Below are 18,725 nucleotides of genomic sequence, written 5' to 3' on the forward strand. Positions count from 1 at the left end.
ATGTCCGGTTCACAAAAGCCTTTTCTGCAGCTGTGCTCACCAGAGCTTTCTACTCTCCTTTGCAGATGTTCTAAAACATGTAAAGTCCCTCTAAAAGGATCCCGCACCTGCCTTTCTACAGAATTTCATCAGTCAAATTCTGCATAAACGCCTCCTATCTCTGAGTTATAAGGGAGGTATTCCTCATTTAAGATTTATATTTGTGCATCCCATAAAACTGTTGCATTCTTTGAGTATAGTCCTCATCATCTCTGTACTATATTTTTCTTTTTTCAACTAAACTGAAGTATTCTGGAGTACAAATCTGCATTACTAATAATGACCAGCAGGTGTCACTACAGCAAGTCACCCTCGTTATGTTCCCATTATTGGAATTTTTACTAATAGCAGCCAGTCAACGAAATTTATGGAAGACAAATTCACAATAATAACTCATGGTAATAGAAAATGTTTTCATTTCAGTATTTTTCGAATCCCCCGTGATTGTTACCTGTAGTTCTGAGGTGCTTCTCATAATCTGAGCGTGCTTTCCATCAGTGGGACAGAAGCACAGTGGATGAAATGGAGTTTGTTTTTGATGGTCATTTGTTTTATTTCAGAGACGATAAGTAAATGTTTGCTACATAAAATACTGAAACATAGTGTCCTGGTCCATAAATATGGACTAGATATACAGGATTTGGCTACTGGCTTCATTGTGCTGTTTATAGTGCAGGAACTGAGAAATGTTAAATTACATGACTTTTTATTCACAATATTAAAGTTTTATTCTTAAAATATGATTTCAGAACCTTAGAATGACACATTACATCATAATCATAATGCAGAGATAAAAAACAGCAGACCCTTGGCTGGAAAAGTGAAAAATAAAACCATAAACATAAACACAGTGTACTTATTAGAGCTAATCCATTAGCGGCTAATTGCTATGCGAACATACCATGCTGCTCATGTTTAAGAAAACAAAAACAACGTTATAGCAGAATCATAAAACACAAACTAGAAAACAGGGGATTTATTTTATTATTTTAACCTCTCAGCAAACATTGCTGGCCAGTCAAGCAAAGGTGGGAATTTCACAGTAGAATTTAATAGTTTGTTGTTTTCAAACTTCTTTTCTTACTGTTGCTGTTGTAACTCGGGGAAGAGTTTTGCCTTTCGAACCAGTCTCGGACCGTGTACATGTGCTTGTCGACCCACCGGATGTTGGCTTGGGCTTGCTCAATAAATTGGGTTACTATCTTGGTGGAAAGCAGCTTCTGCTCTGCCGCAAAACTTTCCAGCTGGACAAGTGCAGAGATGACACACAGGATTACACCTACAGAGGCTGCGTGGAGGAATGCGTTCGCATCTTCACCAAATCTGGATCTTGCATCTGAACCTGGTGCCACTCGCTAAGCCCTGCCCTGGAACCGCCACTGACCGATCATGTGCTAGCAACGCAGCAAAAAGCCTAGCGCGTATGGGACATGTATGTCCGATGAAGGATATAGAATGCCTCCATTAATATGTACATATATGCATGTCTGTCTAAGATAACAGAGAGAACAGAGGTCACTCCTTGCTTGTGTTATAAAGCATATAAAGCAGCACTAATTTACCTCTTTCAGTTGTAACTGGTTGAACAGCTGGGAGGTCAGGCTCTGGAGCATGGCCGGCAAGACTCTAGCAGCAAAGAAACAGGACAGAAGATGGAATATTACAAATAGCTTCCAGTCTATCAAAATCCAGTTACCAAGTACCACAAAAAAGGGGGGAGAAGAAAAAGAGATGAATACACAGCATCTGAAGTACAATCTACCCGCTGATGTTTTTCCAGTGTTGTCTGACGAAGTTCCAGGCTAGCGGATTCCCCAACACGTTCCCAGCTACCGCGCCAACAACATAGGCAACATCAAGCTCATTGGCCTTCTCCAAACTGTACTCCAGATATCTGGAAGATAAGGATGACGAACACTAGGCCCAAACCGGAAATCAACACAGTTCAGAAATCACCCCCTGATTCCGTTTCTTCACCTGCTGAGCAGCCAAACCTTGGTGGTACAGGACAGAGCTTTAAGGAGCTCCTCTTCCTCTGTGCTGCTGTTGGTGGTCTGAACCTTCTCCCAGGCAAACTCCCATTCTTTTTCCCCGCCGGCGGCCACAGCGTGACAGTAGATAATAGACCGCAAGTTAGGATGGATGCTGAATCACAAGAGCAGGCATTATTTCCCCTCAGTCAGAACATCACACCATTACAATAGTGAACAATTGTTTTGCTAGTCTAGCATAGCATACATGCTAGCAATATTTATACCCAGCCGGAGCGTCACATGTCACTAAAATCCAATTTGTTTGTTCTGCATTATAGTTGCACTGAGTTCAAAAGGTGTGTTTCACAGATGTTGCATGTAACAGCTGCAATCACTGGCTGAATTTTACAATAAAACCAGCAGATTACAAGCAGACACATACAGCATTGGCAAGTGCAAGTGTGATGTTTTATGACGTATTTATCCATATGTGTACCGTGCATTATCGATTATATACTGTTACTCCTTCAGTATATAAAGATGAATTTGATGGAAGAAAATACGAAACACATTTGATGTTGAGCTTTCACTTTAAAGAGCTCCTTTTTTTAAAAAAAAAAACCCAAACACTTTTAGCCATATAAAACAGCAACAACCTCCACCAACTGAAAGAATGAAGGACTTGAATAACACTTACTTTTACGACATCCTTGATAATGCGTTAAGCAACAAAATATAAAGACAGCTTTTAAGAGGAGTCAGATTCCTCAAATTTGTGTGGATAATTAGCGCTTATACAGCAGAGTTTCTACCAGTTTGTGTTGCTGCTCATCCACTCGCCAAACACCTTCGATGCCATCTTTAAGCATCGTGGGAGCCGGTTGGAACACGCCACTTCTACGGCGGTTAATTGGCCGTACCTTTGAACGACACCATCAACAAAATGAACGTGTAAATGTCTGTAACTTTACGTTAAAGTGTATTTTCATCACTAAATCCACTATATTTCCCCTCCAAACCATGTCTCTACTGTAGCAAAAGGTCCTTAAATGAGAGATGCTGCGTGAAAGTAAAGATTAAGGTGTTGCACCACTGCAAGAACACAGTTGTCCATACCAGGATTCGAACCAGCAACCTTCTGCTTCATAACACAGTCCCCTCTTATTCTTAGTATTATCTTCTCAATCTTTAAACTTCTTATTTTAAGCATAGAAAGCCACTAGCTCAATAACACATTTCAGCCTGTTTATCTCCCTGAGCCGTCAGCACATGTTCTGAGTTAGCAAATGGGATTTGTTGTTTGAAAATCAGCCTAAACAATCAAGCGATCCTGCTGACGGGGCGAATAGCAGAGTGCTTACTGTGAGGCCTGCTCGTGGGGGACGGCATAGTCGTCGGTGAAGTTGCTGTAGAAGTCGTACAGGTGCTCCACTTGGTTCCGCAGGTACGTCTGCAGGAGGACGCAGCTTCATGTCAGAGTGTTTTGGGGGTTTATTTTGGATTGGGGGGGGGGGGGTTGAGCGGGGTCAGTGACACATGCCTGAAGGGGTCCAAAAGCCTCAGTGTGTTGAAACATGAGGACGAAGTACTGAAGATTTCTCGTTGCTGCTTCCCAGGGGATGTATTCGGTCTCCTTCCGCAGGAAACGGGTTGAATCTAGAGCCAGAGTCACGTTGACAAGGTTGGCCCTGAGCGACACAGAAGCAGCCTTTAAGTGTTGTCGCGCGCCCGCGTTCACCACGACGCTCGCCGCTGCATCCTTACCTCGCCAAATTAAAAGCATCGTCGATGAGCTGCCCTCTGTTGACGAGTGGGATTAGCTAAAAAGGACGAGACACATGTGGAAACATCTGTATATTCAGTCAGTTATGGAGCATTTATCACCGGAGAACTGTAAACAAGGCATTTATTCACCTGTGGAAAATAGAATCCCTTTAATGACAGCTAGGACTGAACCTGCACAGTCAGCAGATTTGGAGTGATAGCAAAGACTTATGGAAGGGGTTCTGGGGTTCTACGGCTGAGGTCTGGGGGGTGGGTGACACTCATGTTCACACTTATGGTCAAGTTTGAGCTGCCCAAGCACAAAATATTACTACTATTTATTAAAAGTCTTCAGAGGGAGCGATTGGTGGAGGTGGATCGGCGAATGTTACTCACATTTCGGTCTGTTTCCAGCTGGGTCAGGAGGCGTTTCCAGTTCTCTGGGTCATAATTGACTCTATAGTATCCAGTACGGTTCACGTTGGCCAGGATCCACTCTCCATTCTTGGAGATCAGTTCGTTCTTCTTCACTTTAGGGAGCCAAAAGCCAGACGTAATTTACTAAATATAGACAATACGTTGACATGAAATCCATAAAAAGGAGCAAGTGCCTCTCAAAGTTAAAAGTCAGCCTGACGTTTATTCATGCTCAGTAATCACATGATCATGATTTAAAAAGTGAAACCCCAAGGCTCGGTACTCGTACCTGGAGATTTGGAGGTCAGCTTGATTAAAGATGCGTCCGCACGGCTTGACATGACTCTGATGGGGATCTGCCACCACACGCTAAAGACACGGAAGCGGACCAAAGAAGGAGTCATTTTGATGGGAAGGTCGGGAAGCTCAGGTAGAACGTGTGTTTCATCGGGAACGGCGCCCATCACTAGCGTAAATGTAGCACCTACTCCGATTCTGACGAGTCGTTAAACAGGAAACGCTTCTGGTAGATTTCTCCAGTGGACGTATTGATCGTGATCACAGGAAAGCCAGTCTGGTTGGTCCAGGACTCCATGAGGGTGGCAACGTCGGTGTGGCCCGAATCCTTCTTTACGGCCTGCGAAGACAAGAGAGTTCTGGTTTAATATGATTCGTAGAAATAACTGTGTTGAAATGATTCAACAAGATTGACACCATCATCATCATCATCATCATCATCCTCATCACCATCATCATTATCATCATCATCATCATCATATGTGAAGACTTACAGCCTGCAGACAGTCCCAAAGATTGTTCTGTTCGGGGTTTTTGAAGCTAAAATCTGACAGGTACTTCTGGAATCAGAACAATAAGAGATAAAGGACAGATCATTTTAGATCATCGGAACAGTGGATTCTGATTTCAAATGATTTCGGTTGAAGCTTTTGTGTTTCGTGGGCCTGTTGCCGTGACTCCTGAATTCGGAGGCTGAGATCTGCTTTATGAACGCGCCGGGGTTTCTCCCCAGGCATCGAGGTCAATTCAGCCAATTTCTGTTGCTTTTTTACACCTACGAATGTGTGAAGTCAGAGAACATGAAAGTGAAAAGAGACAACAAGGCAGGACAACAAACACACACGCAGGAGTGGAAAATATGGAAAAAAGGGCACATAAACGCATCACAACTGATTATTACACTTATCTGATCACAGTCTGTTCACATGCCTGCTGCATGATGTCCAGCTGAGCTCCAAAAACTGATCTGAAACACAATGTGGAGAAGATTTCTAAATATTTCTCCTCCTCTCCTCTCCTCTCCTCCCCTCACCTCCTCTCCTTCTCCCCTCCCCTCTCCTCTCATCTCCCCTCCTGCTCTTCTCTCCTCTCCTCCCCTCCTCCTCTCCTCTCCCCTCTCCTCCTCCCCTCCTCCTCTCCTCCTCCCCTCCTCCTCTCCTCTCCTTCTCCCCCCTTCCCAGACCTGTCCTGTAAAGCATCTAGAAAACAAACTGATTGAAACAGATGCTATATAAATACAGCTGAGTTGAACTTCTCCCAATAGCAAAATGATCTTTTAAAGATGAGGCCACCTTCAGTCTGCAGGCCAAATATTTCAGCCATTATGTAATTTGGCTGCAGGCTGTGGAAATTACAGATGAGCAAAACTCTTCAACTCTTTCTTTGTTTTGTTTTCCCGGTGCAGATACAATCCAGATGTTGCATTTCAGAACAACCGGGTGTGATGGTCAACAGAGCACATTTAACCCAAAACTCAACAGCTCAGAAATTCTGTTTGACTTTCCAAATAAACGTAAAACGACGCCATGACAACAGACGCTGGATTAGCAGAACGAAGCGGTTGCAGTTTCCAGTGTCAGTGAAAAAAAGGTCATTAAAAAAAGGGGCCGCTGCAAGGGCCACACGTGGTTTTACAGTATTCACGTCTAAAACAATGATACAGGTGTTTGATGAGAATAACAACATTCTTACTGATAGAAGTGATTTTCTAAAAGCAATATTTAATATTTAGGGTCCTTCTAGGAGATGGTTAATTAAGTTAAACGTGTGGTAAAAATGTATCGTAGTTCAGGCCATAGTTTGTAGTTTTTACAGCATAAAAGTGATCTTTTTTATATGTTTCTGTTTAACATCTAATTGCACTTCCCAGCACATATAGTATATATATATATATATATATATATATATACATACATATATATATAAACTAGGTTGCTTATGTCATATGTTAAGGATCAATTTGACCCGTTTCAGATTTTGTGTTGTCCAAAGTGCTGGCTATCTTTTTTTTTTCTTCGTGAAATTTGGTGACTTTTCCTCATTTAGGGTCATGAACAGGTGTGCAAAATCTGGACACGTTGGTGTGTCTTGGAATGTCTGTGCACTGTTTAGTTACGTTGATGATGTTGCGGGTCAATTTGACCCGGGCATGTTAATAGGGGAGTATGTAATGTAATGAGCACGATGCACAAAGATGCATCTCTGAGCAGTAGAGAAGACAAGAAGCCACAAATGATCTTGGATTATAATGCCACTAAAGGAGGGGTGGACAATCTGGACAAAGTAACAGCAACATACAGCTGCCAGGCAAGACTGCCCATTGGCCTTTGTTGATTTTTTTTGCCACATTTTGGACACATCTGCTTATAATGCCTATGTCCTGTGGACTGAAATCAACCAGCAATGGAATTCCAACAAATTATACAGACTGGCTTTTCCTGGAAGAACTTGGCAAAGCACTTGTCACCCCCAAGATCCAGACATGAGCCAGGCCAGTTCGATCCCCAATGGCTGCAGCCATGATTGAAAAGGTCAAGCTCGGGTCACCCAACCAACCTCCAGTGGAAACAGGTGGGAAAAGACAGGAAAAGATGCCAGGTCATGTCATATGTTACATTATTAACTGTTATAAGAGGTAACCAAGTCAATGGGAGGCCAATAGGGGGGTTAATGGAAACATTTAGACACAAACTGCAGAAACCAAAGGGACAAAATAACTGACAAAAACAAGACGTCTAATTTGACCTTTTGAAATAAAATGATGTTGTTCTAATAATATTTACCGCATTGTGTTCATTATCTTTCCTTCATTATTATTCAAACTAATGGCCTAAAGTTTATATTTGAAAGTACTTTGGTCTAAACCAGATCTGATTTTATTGGTTTAGATCAGCCTTTGTCACCAAGATGTCGTTAATGAAGTTAATGAAGACAACAACTTCAAAACCTGCTTAACTCTTGTAGTCTCATCTATGCTCATCCTATTCTTATTGATGATTTTTTTTTCTTCTGCTAAAAGTATGTACAGTACATCCTGAAAAAGACTCAGAAACATAAAACTACCACTCAAATTTCAAACAAGGAAGCTAGTTGTGATTGAGGATTGTGACTGTTTGCTTGGACCATAGTGATTATGATAATACATAAATTTTACATCTATCTGAAACAAAATGAACTTTCTTCAGAAGCAACATATATTTTTTACACACCAAAAAACCTCCAATGTTTTACTAAACATATTGCAGCTATGGGCTAATCAAATTACATGGATTACATGATGACGAAAGCGGGAAAATCAAAAATCAAGAAGCTTACTTTGACCCCTTCATGGAAAACATTTTCCCCCATGTAGTCTGCCAGCATTCTCAGCACGCTTGCCCCCTGCAGAGGAACCACCAGAAACAAGTTTAAATGTCACTTTGGCTGCAGCACAGTACGTCCTCTTCATAGGTTTTTTTCGATTTCTGCGTTTTAAACCAGGCTGTTTAGCTGCATTAGCTCATTAAATTGCAACTTTAAACGTTAAGTGAATACCATCGCACCAGACAATTCCAGAATACAGTTATTAGTCATTATTGCCCACCTTACTGTACGTGATTTTGTCAAACAGGTGGTTGATGTCCACCGCTGACTGAATCTCTGCCTCTGGAGGGTTGAGAGGGTGGGATGATGGAAGAGCGTCCTGCTCAAATGCTGAGCGGAGCTCATTCAAAAAAAATATCTCATTCTAAAGGAAAAAAAAAAGACAAATTTTGGATTACTTGAGCTGGGATACAAAAAGCTGCTTTCCCCCCCTTGCTTGTTTGCATCAAGCTTTCTTCCCATGTAGGCCTGGAGGCCTCCCAACCAGCATGTATAGTGATTACATTGGTGAAAGTGAACATAAAGATGTAAAAAAAAAAGGGCCTGATCCAATGACCACTATGACCAAAGAACCCTGTCATCATGCGGACGTACCATTTTAAACGTAGGCTCAACGTGATCCACAGCAATGATGGACATGTAGGTGGCAAAGCCCTCATTCAGCCAGATTTGGTTCCACCATTTCATCGTTACCAAGTTCCCAAACCACTTTAAAAAAAAAATAATCAACAAAAAACATTAGAATGTATTATCATTGCGATGTTCACGAGGGTATACACTGACCTGGTGTGCCATCTCATGTGCGATGAGTACGACAATCACATTCTTGTCCAACTGGGAGGAAACCTTCTCATCATACAGCAGGACTTCCTCCTTGTACGTGATCAAGCCCCAGTTTTCCATTCCTATAACATCCAAGTCCGGCAGCAGAATTTGCTCTGAGGGGATCAAATTATGGCGATACAATTAATAAAAACTATTTAGTACCACTTGGTACCACTAATAATACGGCTTACTCACTTGTGTTTCAACATGCCCTGTTTTTAAGTTTAAATTATTAAATTAAACATCAAGACCCACCCTTTAAAATATTGGTAGATCAAGATCCCCAAATGTTCATTTCCAAATTTATACAAGAAAAATGTTACATGCTATCAACTGTGGTTGATGTCTGACTGATCAGAATATGTGACTCTGAGGTTCCCACCAGTTAATTTAGAAAGGAGGGAACCTCTTGGGCAGGAGGTGTAACACCATTGAAAAACTAAAGGAAGTCGGTTGAATTTCCTTCAGCCAAGAGTTTTAATGCACTCTATAATCCAAAAGAACTAAAGACGGACAAATTGACTTACTTAGTGTCCCCTGTTTGTAATTAACTCCAAAATAACCCTCGAAAAACTTGAGAATTCTTCCAGCGACGTCGGCTGCATATCGAGTCAGTCCTCCTGATGTGACTTCTGGTCTGGCAAATGTCTGTACGTGCAAAACACAAACAGCATCAGCGAGAGTAAAGAAGCTAATAAATCGAATAAAAGAGCCGGTAGAAGAGCCATCCTAGTTATTTACACAACTTCAAATGGAGTGAGGCAAATGGTATTAGAAACAATAAGTACAAACAGCTATTTGAAACAGCCACTACTAAGTTATCTGCAACTTCTGGGTATGATTATAGAGAACACGAAATGTTGTTCCCTTAAAACCTTTGGAAGGAGTAAACAAACGATACTCTCGGTGCATTACACATACATAAATTTTAACATCGTCGTGTGTTGTCGATCGTATTGACGTGAATTCCGACACCGTGAAGGCAAACAAATACGTTGACATCTTCGGTGTTGGATAAAAACTGGTGTAGCTCCAGTCCCCAATATCGGCGCTTCCTGAGAGTGTGGAAAAGACAGAAGAAGAGATGAGTCCTATTCACTTATTTCACTCTTTTCCGTTGAACGCACTGTTCCGATCGAATAGCCGCCAAAGGCAACAATAACGGAAGGCTTGTTGCTCGACTGCAGCCAATGGCAGTGACAGAGCAAGACGGAGCGCTCGTTCACCTTTTATTGGTCCATTTGCCAGAGCCACCATGTCGTTCCTGTGGATGATGGTGACATTAAACACGGCTTTCATGTCAGGCTCGTCAAAGCAAGGGAACACTGCCCTGGCCATCGTTGGTTCTAAATGAGTAGCAGCAAGGTATCTAGAAACAGACGGCAACAAACACACAAAAAAATGCAACAGGGAATTAATGATTTGTGTGTGTGTGTGTGTGTGTGTGTGTGTGTGTGTGTGTGTCGCCACCATGCCAGAGCCAAGAGCATGCAGGTAGGGATGCAGACAGAGTTGCTGGTTTGTACCTGAGCAGTCAGGGACGCTCTGGACAGCACACCCCTCCATCAAGGGGTAGGGGCATTTTTTCACATGCCCACATCGGCCTAATGGGCATGTTTTTAGACAGTGAGGGGATGATCCGGAACACCACACGAGGCTGGCAAGAAGCTCTGACCTGGACTCGATGTTCTCTTGTGCTTGGGACTCTCTCAAACTTGTGTGTAAGTGGTTTGAGTGCACTGTGATAGACTGGTGACTCCTATGAGGTGTTTCCCCTGCCGACATCTTGGATAGACTCGAATGTGCCTCATGGAATAAGTTGAGGTGAATGGGAAACTGATGTAGGACACATGAATATCTGCAAAAGGCTAGCTGGTGCAAATGTTTTAACCATCAACCAAAGGTCCCAAAGCATCTGTGTCTCAGTAACAGCCACATTCCTGAATTTGCACCATTTCCTGCAAGGAAACTCCTGGCAAAACTCGTGAACATGAAAGCATCACACACACTCTAAGCAGAGGACCACAGCATCCGATCTAAACTATAAATGCCCCTGTGGAATAACCAAACGGCGGTGACCCAGATCATTCAGACTCTGAAGTACACGCAAGGTCTTCATGGATGAGATGGTTCTTCAACAGGTGGATGACTTCTGCATCTTCAGGTGACTTTCTGTTGCCATTTCAACTGAATTGCTGCTTCGGGGCTTTTATTGGCTCTGGTTCAGTCCAAATTGTAAAAGGTGACATGGCTCGATCGGGGTCAGGAACGTTGATTCTTTGCGGAGGCCCACAAATCGTTTGGTAGGATTTCGAGATGTAATCACCAAACCCGTCAGCTTCAGAACCAATTCAACAAAGGGAACTGTTGCTTCAGCTTACCTGACAGTGTCTACGTTCTCTTCCTCGTCACGTTCGTGATAGGCGCTCACGTAAAGCCCAGCAGACGCTTCTGACATTTGTCCCCAAAATTCCAGCCTCAAACTGTAGTCTTCCCCCGTTTCTAAGGGTTCCTCCAAGTAAATCTCCATAAAGTCACTTGGATCATTGTGAAATACAGTTTGAGACACCTTCAGCGACACCTTCCTTCTCTGGTTCTTCACTACAGGGATTTTAGTAATCAAGAGGTCCTTGCTGTGCAGGTAAATTGTTTGAGTCTTCTCGACGCAGTGGAAATTAACGACGGAGATCCCGTTGAATTGCAGCGTCTGGTTTACGCTGGTGCCGTTTTCCTCCTCCATGACCTGAGTGTACAGGTGAGGCTGCAGGACCACCTTGTAGCTGTGAGGAAGGAGATTTTTCGGCAGCCGCATGGAAGGCAGAACTTTGGTGGTCCTGAGGTGAGAAAGGTCATTGTTGAAGAGGATGACCACGGTGATGATGCCAGCAATGATGAAGACTGTCAGGACGACCAAGACAACCGCGGTCCTTGAGATGAATGACTGTTTGGGCATGATGGCTCTTTCCTTCGGTTTGCTCTGAGGGTTCTATTGCTCCACTCTGAGACGTCTCTGAGCTCTGGCTGAACTGTTTGTGCGAACGTTACCTCCCTCTCATGAATAAGGCTTGGCCTCAATAATTAAGGGTCTGCTCTCAGATTAGGAATTAACCTTGAGGAGCAAATGTGACCTATAGTGTGAAGAGGGTGCGCTCGCAACATCTGGAGGTGATTTACTGCAGTCGCTCCATTCCTCCAAGGCTTGTGTAAAATTCCAAGAACATTTGCTTACAACACACTGTCCATCCATCCTGGCATTCCTCTCTTAAGATGTCCAAACTTCTCATAATCCCATGTCGTGCAGAAAAGTCTAGTGGCGTCAATGCGTTTGACCGCAGGTGCTCAGAGTCTTGAAATAAACGGTGGCGGCATTCTTGCCAAGTCCCAACACAGGAGAGGACAGATGTGGTTAAAATATGTGCATCAATGCACGTCCTGAGCGACTGATGTTCTTGCAATAAATAAGAAACATATGGAGTGAGGGGTGTTGAGTGGGCTGGGTTAGGAAGGGGGGGAACGGGAATCAGCAGATAGAGAATACGGCGATTTGTGGAAATCGCCTGGAAAGCCCCAACCCTCGGAAATCACTTTTAACAAAAGCGATGCCGCGTGTCGGTTATGATCTGTGTTCATGTACAAAGAGCAGATGTTCCTGTTGCAGTGACGGGAAAACTCCAGAATGATGCAAGGTCATTTCTGATCGGACAGCCTGGAGTTGGCAAGTCGGAGAAGCTGAGCAAAAATCTGTATCATATCATTTAGTTTCAGCCTGCCAAGGCGACACACCGAGTTTGTTGTGCATTCCAGTCATTTTTTTTAGAAGTTGTTCTTTCTTTTAAGAAGACAGACATGTTTTATAACCCACATTCTTGACAAGAACAGGACTGGGATTAAAAACACTATGATGGTATTTGAGCCAACCCAAAACAAAAAAGGTAGCCAGCAGCTGCAATACAAGTAGCAACTCCAGCGGTTGCACAGGACGGGTAGACAGCACAGACAGATTCGGTGACCTGATTATATGTGTCATACAGCAAAAGACAAATTAGCATCAGTTATTAGTATTTATAAAGTGGACGTCTAAAGGGAAACTCCATTAGAATCAGAACCCCCTAAACCAATTTTATTGTGGAAGCTTCTGAAAACCCATCAGGGTAGTAACCACAGGATAATTATCCTCAAACACATAACTGCCACACACACACAATAAACGGTTAGAGTAAAACACAATTTAATGTAGCAAGATTTTCAGGAGCAGATGGAAAAATCTAAGCAAAAGGGGCCCCCTACCGACGAGGCGAGGAACTGCAAATAATGTCAATTGGACCAATGAACTGTAAATGTGATCTTAAGAAAAAACATTTGAAGGCCTGTTTTTTTTTTTTAAGAATTGTTAAAAGTGATGTTACAATTCTGCAGCAGGTGGGCTTTGCAGGGTTAAGCATCAAAAATCAAATGGCTACTTTAAAATTAAAGTTTTAAGCATATGCGCAAATGATTCTACATGTCAAAAAAATTTCAATCAATAATTAAAGTAAAATCAATACCTAATTGAGGTACATTTAAATAAAACACAAAACAACAAACTTTGACAGGTGTGGCACTTAAAACAAATAAAAGTTTCCTCATAAGATGAATTCTCTGGCTCGTGTGTGTGTTTCATTTATATCCAACTAACAGAGCAACAAGTCAGGATCACGTTTGATGGCACAATCAGATTAAAAGTCATCTGCTTTGTGAAGATAAATGACCAACAAAATAACACTCGATGTAAAACAACTATAACATCAACGTTTTGTCTTATCTGTGTTTTCGAGACTTTTCTAATCATTATTCGCTCAATGAAAGCAGCAAAAAAAAATACTCTGTTACTTTAGCAAACAGCAAAGCTACATCGACCATTTGGCTACCAGAGCCAGCTGTCCAGATGGTGGACACAGTAGCAGGACTGCTCCAGAATGGCAGACAGTTCCCTATAGTTGGCCTCTCTCCATGTAGGTAGTAGCCTCTCATTGTTCAGCGCCTGAAGTTTGGGCGTCCCCTCCCGGAGCACCTGGTAGAGGCACGGCCAGCGGCTCTGAATCCTCAGTCTGGTCCTCCTGTCCAGTATAATGCTACGTGCAATCTTCTTGGCCTGGAGCTCGCGCAGAGCCGGGAGCTTCAGATGGGAAAAGACCAACCCTCGACTGGGCGAAACGTCCAGGTACTCCAGTGACTGGGACTCTAAGGTGTATGAAATCCCCAGGTTCCTCATTGGTACCAGAATGTGGAGAGTTAGGGATTTCAGATGCGGAAGGGATTTGGTTAGGACCTGCAGGGTTGGGGGAGTCACTAGTTTAAAGATCCAGAATGACTTGAGCTCCAGGACTCGGAGATGCTGGAACTGGGTGAGCAGCGACACCGACACATCAGACCAGTCGAAGTGTAGACGCATCCTGGAGATGCGCGGACAGTTGTGGGTCAGTTTGCTCAGCAGCTCCTGGAAACCGCTCAGCTGTGGAGTGAAGGGATAGCGGACAAGCTATTAAAGCAGAAACTAACTTAGGTTTTCTGACAAAAAGGATGTTCCGGAAAGTTTCAAGTGATTCAGTTTCGGAATAATTTTTTTTAATCCTTTTTTAAAATAAAACCTTTAGCAAAACAGCCACAAAGGTAGAGCAAAAACACCATGAAATTGAAAAATATGAACGAGCTTCTGGTTTCGAGTCTGAAATACAGAATCGGGATAAAATAGTCACCTGATCCATCTTGGTTTTGGCTTCCTTCTGTGAACTCGAGTGAACTTTGACATCCAGCGGTTCCAGAAGAGTGAATGTCCAGTTCAGTTCCAGGCGGCTGAGGTCTCTGCAGTGCACATGATCGAGCAGGTGACTTAAAAGTTCGCCCCACTTGTTGTAGCGATCGCCCAGGTCAAAGCTGGCCTTCAGCGTGAGCAGGCTGGCTCGGCGGGAGATCAGGTGGTGGGTGTAAAGGTGGACCCAGGAGCGCCATTTCTCAAATTCGCGGTTGGAAACAAGCAGACCCTCCTGACCTAGATTGAAGACGCTGCGACGGGAGTAATCTGCCACCCGCCACAGCTTCCAGGAGCGGATGATGCAGCTCCAACTAAAGCAAACCAAAGCACAGTTACATTTATCCACCTCGTTCAGAAATGAGAAGATGTGCAGCTGGCACTCCACTGGCAGCAGATTAAACGGGAAGTAATCCTCGGTCACTTTGCGCCGATCCAAAGTTCTTTTTCGTGGTGGCATGATGAGCGGAACCAACGTTAGTGGTCAGTGCCGGTGGTCAGATGTTCCTCTCTGGGATCTCAGGGCCGGTAATATCTTTAGCATGGTGAAATTATCCAAAGAAAAATATGTAGTTTGACAAAGCTACAGAAGCACAAGTGTAATTTCTTCTCATCTAAACTGACCTTTTAGATGATGTTTAAGGGTATTTTCTCTCCCTACACAAGCTTTTGCTTAATTCTTCACTTATTATGTGTAACACTGTGTGCTGGTGCGTTTAAACTAAAAATGTTAACATTATATGATAACAGTGACTGCATTTGCAGAGGCGGTCATGTTCTGTCAGCAGGTTTTCTGTCAAGATAAGGTGACAGCTGTTGATACTCACAAGAAATGACATCTTGATGGAGAAAAGAAAGCAAACAAGGGTTCTCAAGTCTGCACATACTTGTTTTAAATTAAGAGTAGATTGACCTGTCTGTCTGCGTAAGGAATTAGTTATTCAGTCGATCCTGGTTGCTCAGGGCTGCAGGTTTGTCTATTTTCAGGTTTGTGGCTGTTCTAGACAATTTTCTCGACAAAAGTGGTGTCGTTTCCTTCTGGTGACTGTCCTGTCCAGTTTAACAGCTAATTCGGTGCAAGCTAACAAAGAATGTACCTAGGGTTCAACAATCAAATTAAAATGCGACAGAATGTTTTGGGTGTTAGAGAATGGTTGAGAAGACCTGAGCAATTTCATCTCGTCAAAGTGTTAAAAAACATCCACAAATCTTGAAAGTTTGATTGCTGTAGTAGCCGAACAGCAGTGCTATTATCGGTTCTTTTTGTTGTGATGTGTGACGTCAACAACATGCGACGTGGTGCTCGTTTTGCTCACCCGCGTCACTCCGCCGGGCGTACATCATTTGTCTTGATTTTATTTAGACTCCCGAGTACACCAGCCTTATTTATTTTAATTTATTTTATTTTTTCATACTGAGATAATGAGTTTAGTTCGACAGCTGATTATTTTAAGCATGAGGGGCATTTTTTAAAAGTACCTAATTTCGGCCATTTTTGTCAATATAACAGAAAACTTAAAAATGCCTAAAGTATAATATATATATATTGGTAAAAATTTACAATTAACTGTATATAAGTTAAATATATCAAAGGTTAGTTTAAGTAATGTTAATGCATCACATGAGAATTGTCTGTATCTTTAGCTACAGATCTGAATGAAACATAAGCAATCGTGTAGACAACCTTTTGTTGCAATATTGGACTTGTGAAAGGTTTCAGTGGGTGGTTAGAAGGCAGATTGTGTTGTGGTTGCTTGTTTTCAGTGCTGCTGTCTGAACTTGTTTATTCTCACCATCACGTACAGTGGACTGATGTTCTATCAGTGGCATTGAATACCAGTAAATGTTTGTGGGTCCATGGGGCAGATGTACGTGTGGGTAGTTTGTGTTCAGTTCCTTTAAAACTTAAAATATGCATCCTCTTTGGTTGTGACATCCTAGATGGCAACAACTGCACTCAGGCATTTGTGACAACTGGCATTTAGTCTATAACTGTAGAAGAATGTCGGTTCACGCTTGCTCTGAAGTCTGCTTTTGTTTTGTTTTTTAAATTAATTCAACCATATTGTGGTTGAGTGAGATTGTGGAGGGTTAAGCACGAGCGACCTGTTTAATATGGGGCGCAGAATGTTAAAGGGTCACTTATAACTACTTTTCCCACATTTAGCTAAAGGAGACTATGTTTCCTCACATTTAGCTAATTGTGACAAAGTGTAAAAATAAATGTGAAAGGTAAATATAGATCTAAGTATTACAAAATGTTAAGTGTAAATGTTAAATGACTGGCTGTAAAGCTCCAGCTCAGCGCACAGCCCCACCCACAACAGGATCGGTGCGCAACGCTGGAGGGAATTAAGCTAAAGACCATGGCGGATATTTGATAGCCCAACGCCGCCCCATTAGATAATACTCCCAGGACACAGCATATTTTTTTGATTATCTGGTCTTCATATTCAACAGCAAAGCCAATATATAACCGAGGCTACATATTAACCCTTACATTATGCGTTTAATAAACACTGGAGATGAGAGGAAAATGGTGAAATACTGCCCATATGCAGAACCAAGTAGCACTTTTGGCTAAGTAGCAGGAATAGAGAGAATTGCTTGCTGGCGGCCATATTGTCCACCGATCCAGAGTCAGTTGTGGGGGGGGGGGGGGGGGGCTGAGCACAATTTGAGGCGGGGCCACCAGTTGTTAATTAACATTTTTACATTTGGCGAAACATATCTTAAGGATTTGCCACATCATCTCGTCGTCTTTGGATTTTGTTCGACTTCCCGGTTGAGTCATCACTCTGCTGTTGGAGGATTTTTGTTATCATTATTTTTGCTGGACATTTACTTCTGTAATGCGTCAATGCGCCACATATCTTAGGTTTCTCCCTGTGGACTGCTAAAGTCCACAAAATCTAACTATGCATCATTTTCCAGATTGACATTAATGACTTTTTTTATAAAAAAAAAATAATATTTCACTTTGTCAAATCAGTTGGATCACGAATGTGACTCGTAAAATTAGTCCAAGTTTCGCTCTGGTTATATCCATTTCATAATTTGATAATAGCAAGTTGGGTTTTCTGATTATTGTTGTTTATCCCGGTAAAACTGAGACATTTCACGAAATCACCGTCATTTAGCTGGGACTTTATGTTTTTGTACGTTAAAAGTATTTAGATTTTGTTTTGACATTTGGCCACCAGGTGACACTTTTCAGTCACGCTGCTAAATGCAGGAAAGAACAGATTCTATATATTCTTTTAATACCTTCAAAGGCTTAAAAGTACTTACGAATACTAAACATAACTGTTAAGAACACTCAGAATTATTAAGGTGGACACATTTATCTTTGGTGTTCTTTTGTGGTCATTCTGCTTTTACCCTGTTAACCTTAGGTGCCAGCGGGACAATTAAAAGCTATGAAAATGATAAAATATTCATTGTGTGCCTTTATTTTGTGCTACCAATGCTTATTTTGTAGTCAAGTACTTTGAGACCTTTATCCTCTTTCTACATATATAAAAAAAAGTCTGGCAACCTAGGCTAAATAAAGTAGTTACTGTGGTACAAAGTGTTAGTAGATAAATTGCCAGAGCCTTACTTTAACTTTGCCTTGTGGATTAGAATTTCAACAGGACGATGTCAACTTGGATCGTTTGAAAGGTTTTTCAAAGTCAGACATTGTTGGAAAGAGGCAAAGGAAATGGTCAGGGAAACAGAGGGAAGTTGTGATGAGGGCCAAAAGCACCACACAACACCAGCTGTGAATGAAAAGACTCATGAAAGAGTCGAAATAATGTGGCTTTGAAAAGGTGAGCATTTATAGAATTACAACTTTTGCTAATGTGCATGCTGACTGTCCAACAAACTAAATGTGTGAATATATAAATGAGCATAAAAGCATGGTCAGGCCAGGAGGATTTATTTGTGTTGCACATTTCCTACACAGGGGCAACTCAATGTGCGTCATGTGAGAACTTGTCTCATACGAATGCTACGATTTCATCAATGTTTTCAAAGAGGCACGTTTACAAATGCCTCAAACTAAATGCAGTTGTTTTAACAAATGTTAGTTTTCTAAAATGTGGCTTCTTATTTCTATGCTCATGTGAAGATTGAACATTAAATACTGTATTTCTCTGACAGTGAAGATCACGTCCAGGGTGAGTTTGGTTGTTGGTCATTGTGTCGGTTTTCTTTGGTTTGTTTTTTTTAAAAGCTGTTTTGATGGAGGCAATGAAATTCTGACATGTCGACAT

At 42.1% G+C, this 18,725-nt stretch overlaps 2 protein-coding genes across 7 annotated transcripts; both read right to left on the minus strand.

The window, feature by feature from the left end:
- Window positions 1-988: 988 nt before the first annotated feature.
- LOC101077934 (aminopeptidase N) lies at window positions 989-12,113 on the minus strand. 4 transcript variants are annotated; one of them, XM_029841910.1, is made up of 20 exons: window positions 11,060-12,113; window positions 9,905-10,047; window positions 9,600-9,733; window positions 9,206-9,326; window positions 8,637-8,791; window positions 8,448-8,561; window positions 8,074-8,217; window positions 7,806-7,871; window positions 4,985-5,050; window positions 4,682-4,830; window positions 4,483-4,562; window positions 4,173-4,306; window positions 3,777-3,832; window positions 3,553-3,700; window positions 3,374-3,462; window positions 2,825-2,932; window positions 2,017-2,184; window positions 1,802-1,933; window positions 1,602-1,665; window positions 989-1,283 (listed from the first exon to the last, which is right to left on the minus strand). In XM_029841910.1, exons 1-20 carry the CDS (start codon window positions 11,629-11,631, stop codon window positions 1,089-1,091), a joined length of 2,838 nt encoding a protein of 945 aa, XP_029697770.1. In that variant the 5' UTR covers window positions 11,632-12,113; the 3' UTR covers window positions 989-1,088. The 4 variants fall into 4 exon arrangements, 3 of the variants coding, with proteins under 3 accessions (XP_029697770.1, XP_029697772.1, XP_029697771.1); XR_003889599.1 differs by having other exon boundaries at window positions 1,205-1,283; window positions 1,779-1,933; XM_029841911.1 differs by lacking the exons at window positions 989-1,283; window positions 1,602-1,665; window positions 1,802-1,933 and adding an exon at window positions 2,710-2,721 and having other exon boundaries at window positions 2,139-2,184.
- Window positions 12,114-12,884: 771 nt separating this feature from the next.
- Window positions 12,885-15,874, minus strand: LOC101077707 (uncharacterized). Of its 3 annotated transcripts, none has more exons than XM_029842392.1 (3): window positions 15,091-15,874; window positions 14,414-15,001; window positions 12,885-14,169 (listed from the first exon to the last, which is right to left on the minus strand). In XM_029842392.1, the coding sequence occupies exons 2-3, from the start codon at window positions 14,924-14,926 to the stop codon at window positions 13,582-13,584; spliced, it is 1,101 nt and encodes a 366-aa protein (XP_029698252.1). In that variant the 5' UTR covers window positions 14,927-15,001; window positions 15,091-15,874; the 3' UTR covers window positions 12,885-13,581. The 3 variants fall into 3 exon arrangements, with proteins under 3 accessions (XP_029698252.1, XP_011605211.1, XP_003967170.1); XM_011606909.2 differs by having other exon boundaries at window positions 15,294-15,870; XM_003967121.3 differs by having other exon boundaries at window positions 14,414-15,872.
- Window positions 15,875-18,725: the final 2,851 nt, after the last annotated feature.

This window comes from Takifugu rubripes, chromosome 9 (assembly GCF_901000725.2).
Source record: "Takifugu rubripes chromosome 9, fTakRub1.2, whole genome shotgun sequence".
Lineage (NCBI taxonomy): Eukaryota > Metazoa > Chordata > Actinopteri > Tetraodontiformes > Tetraodontidae > Takifugu > Takifugu rubripes.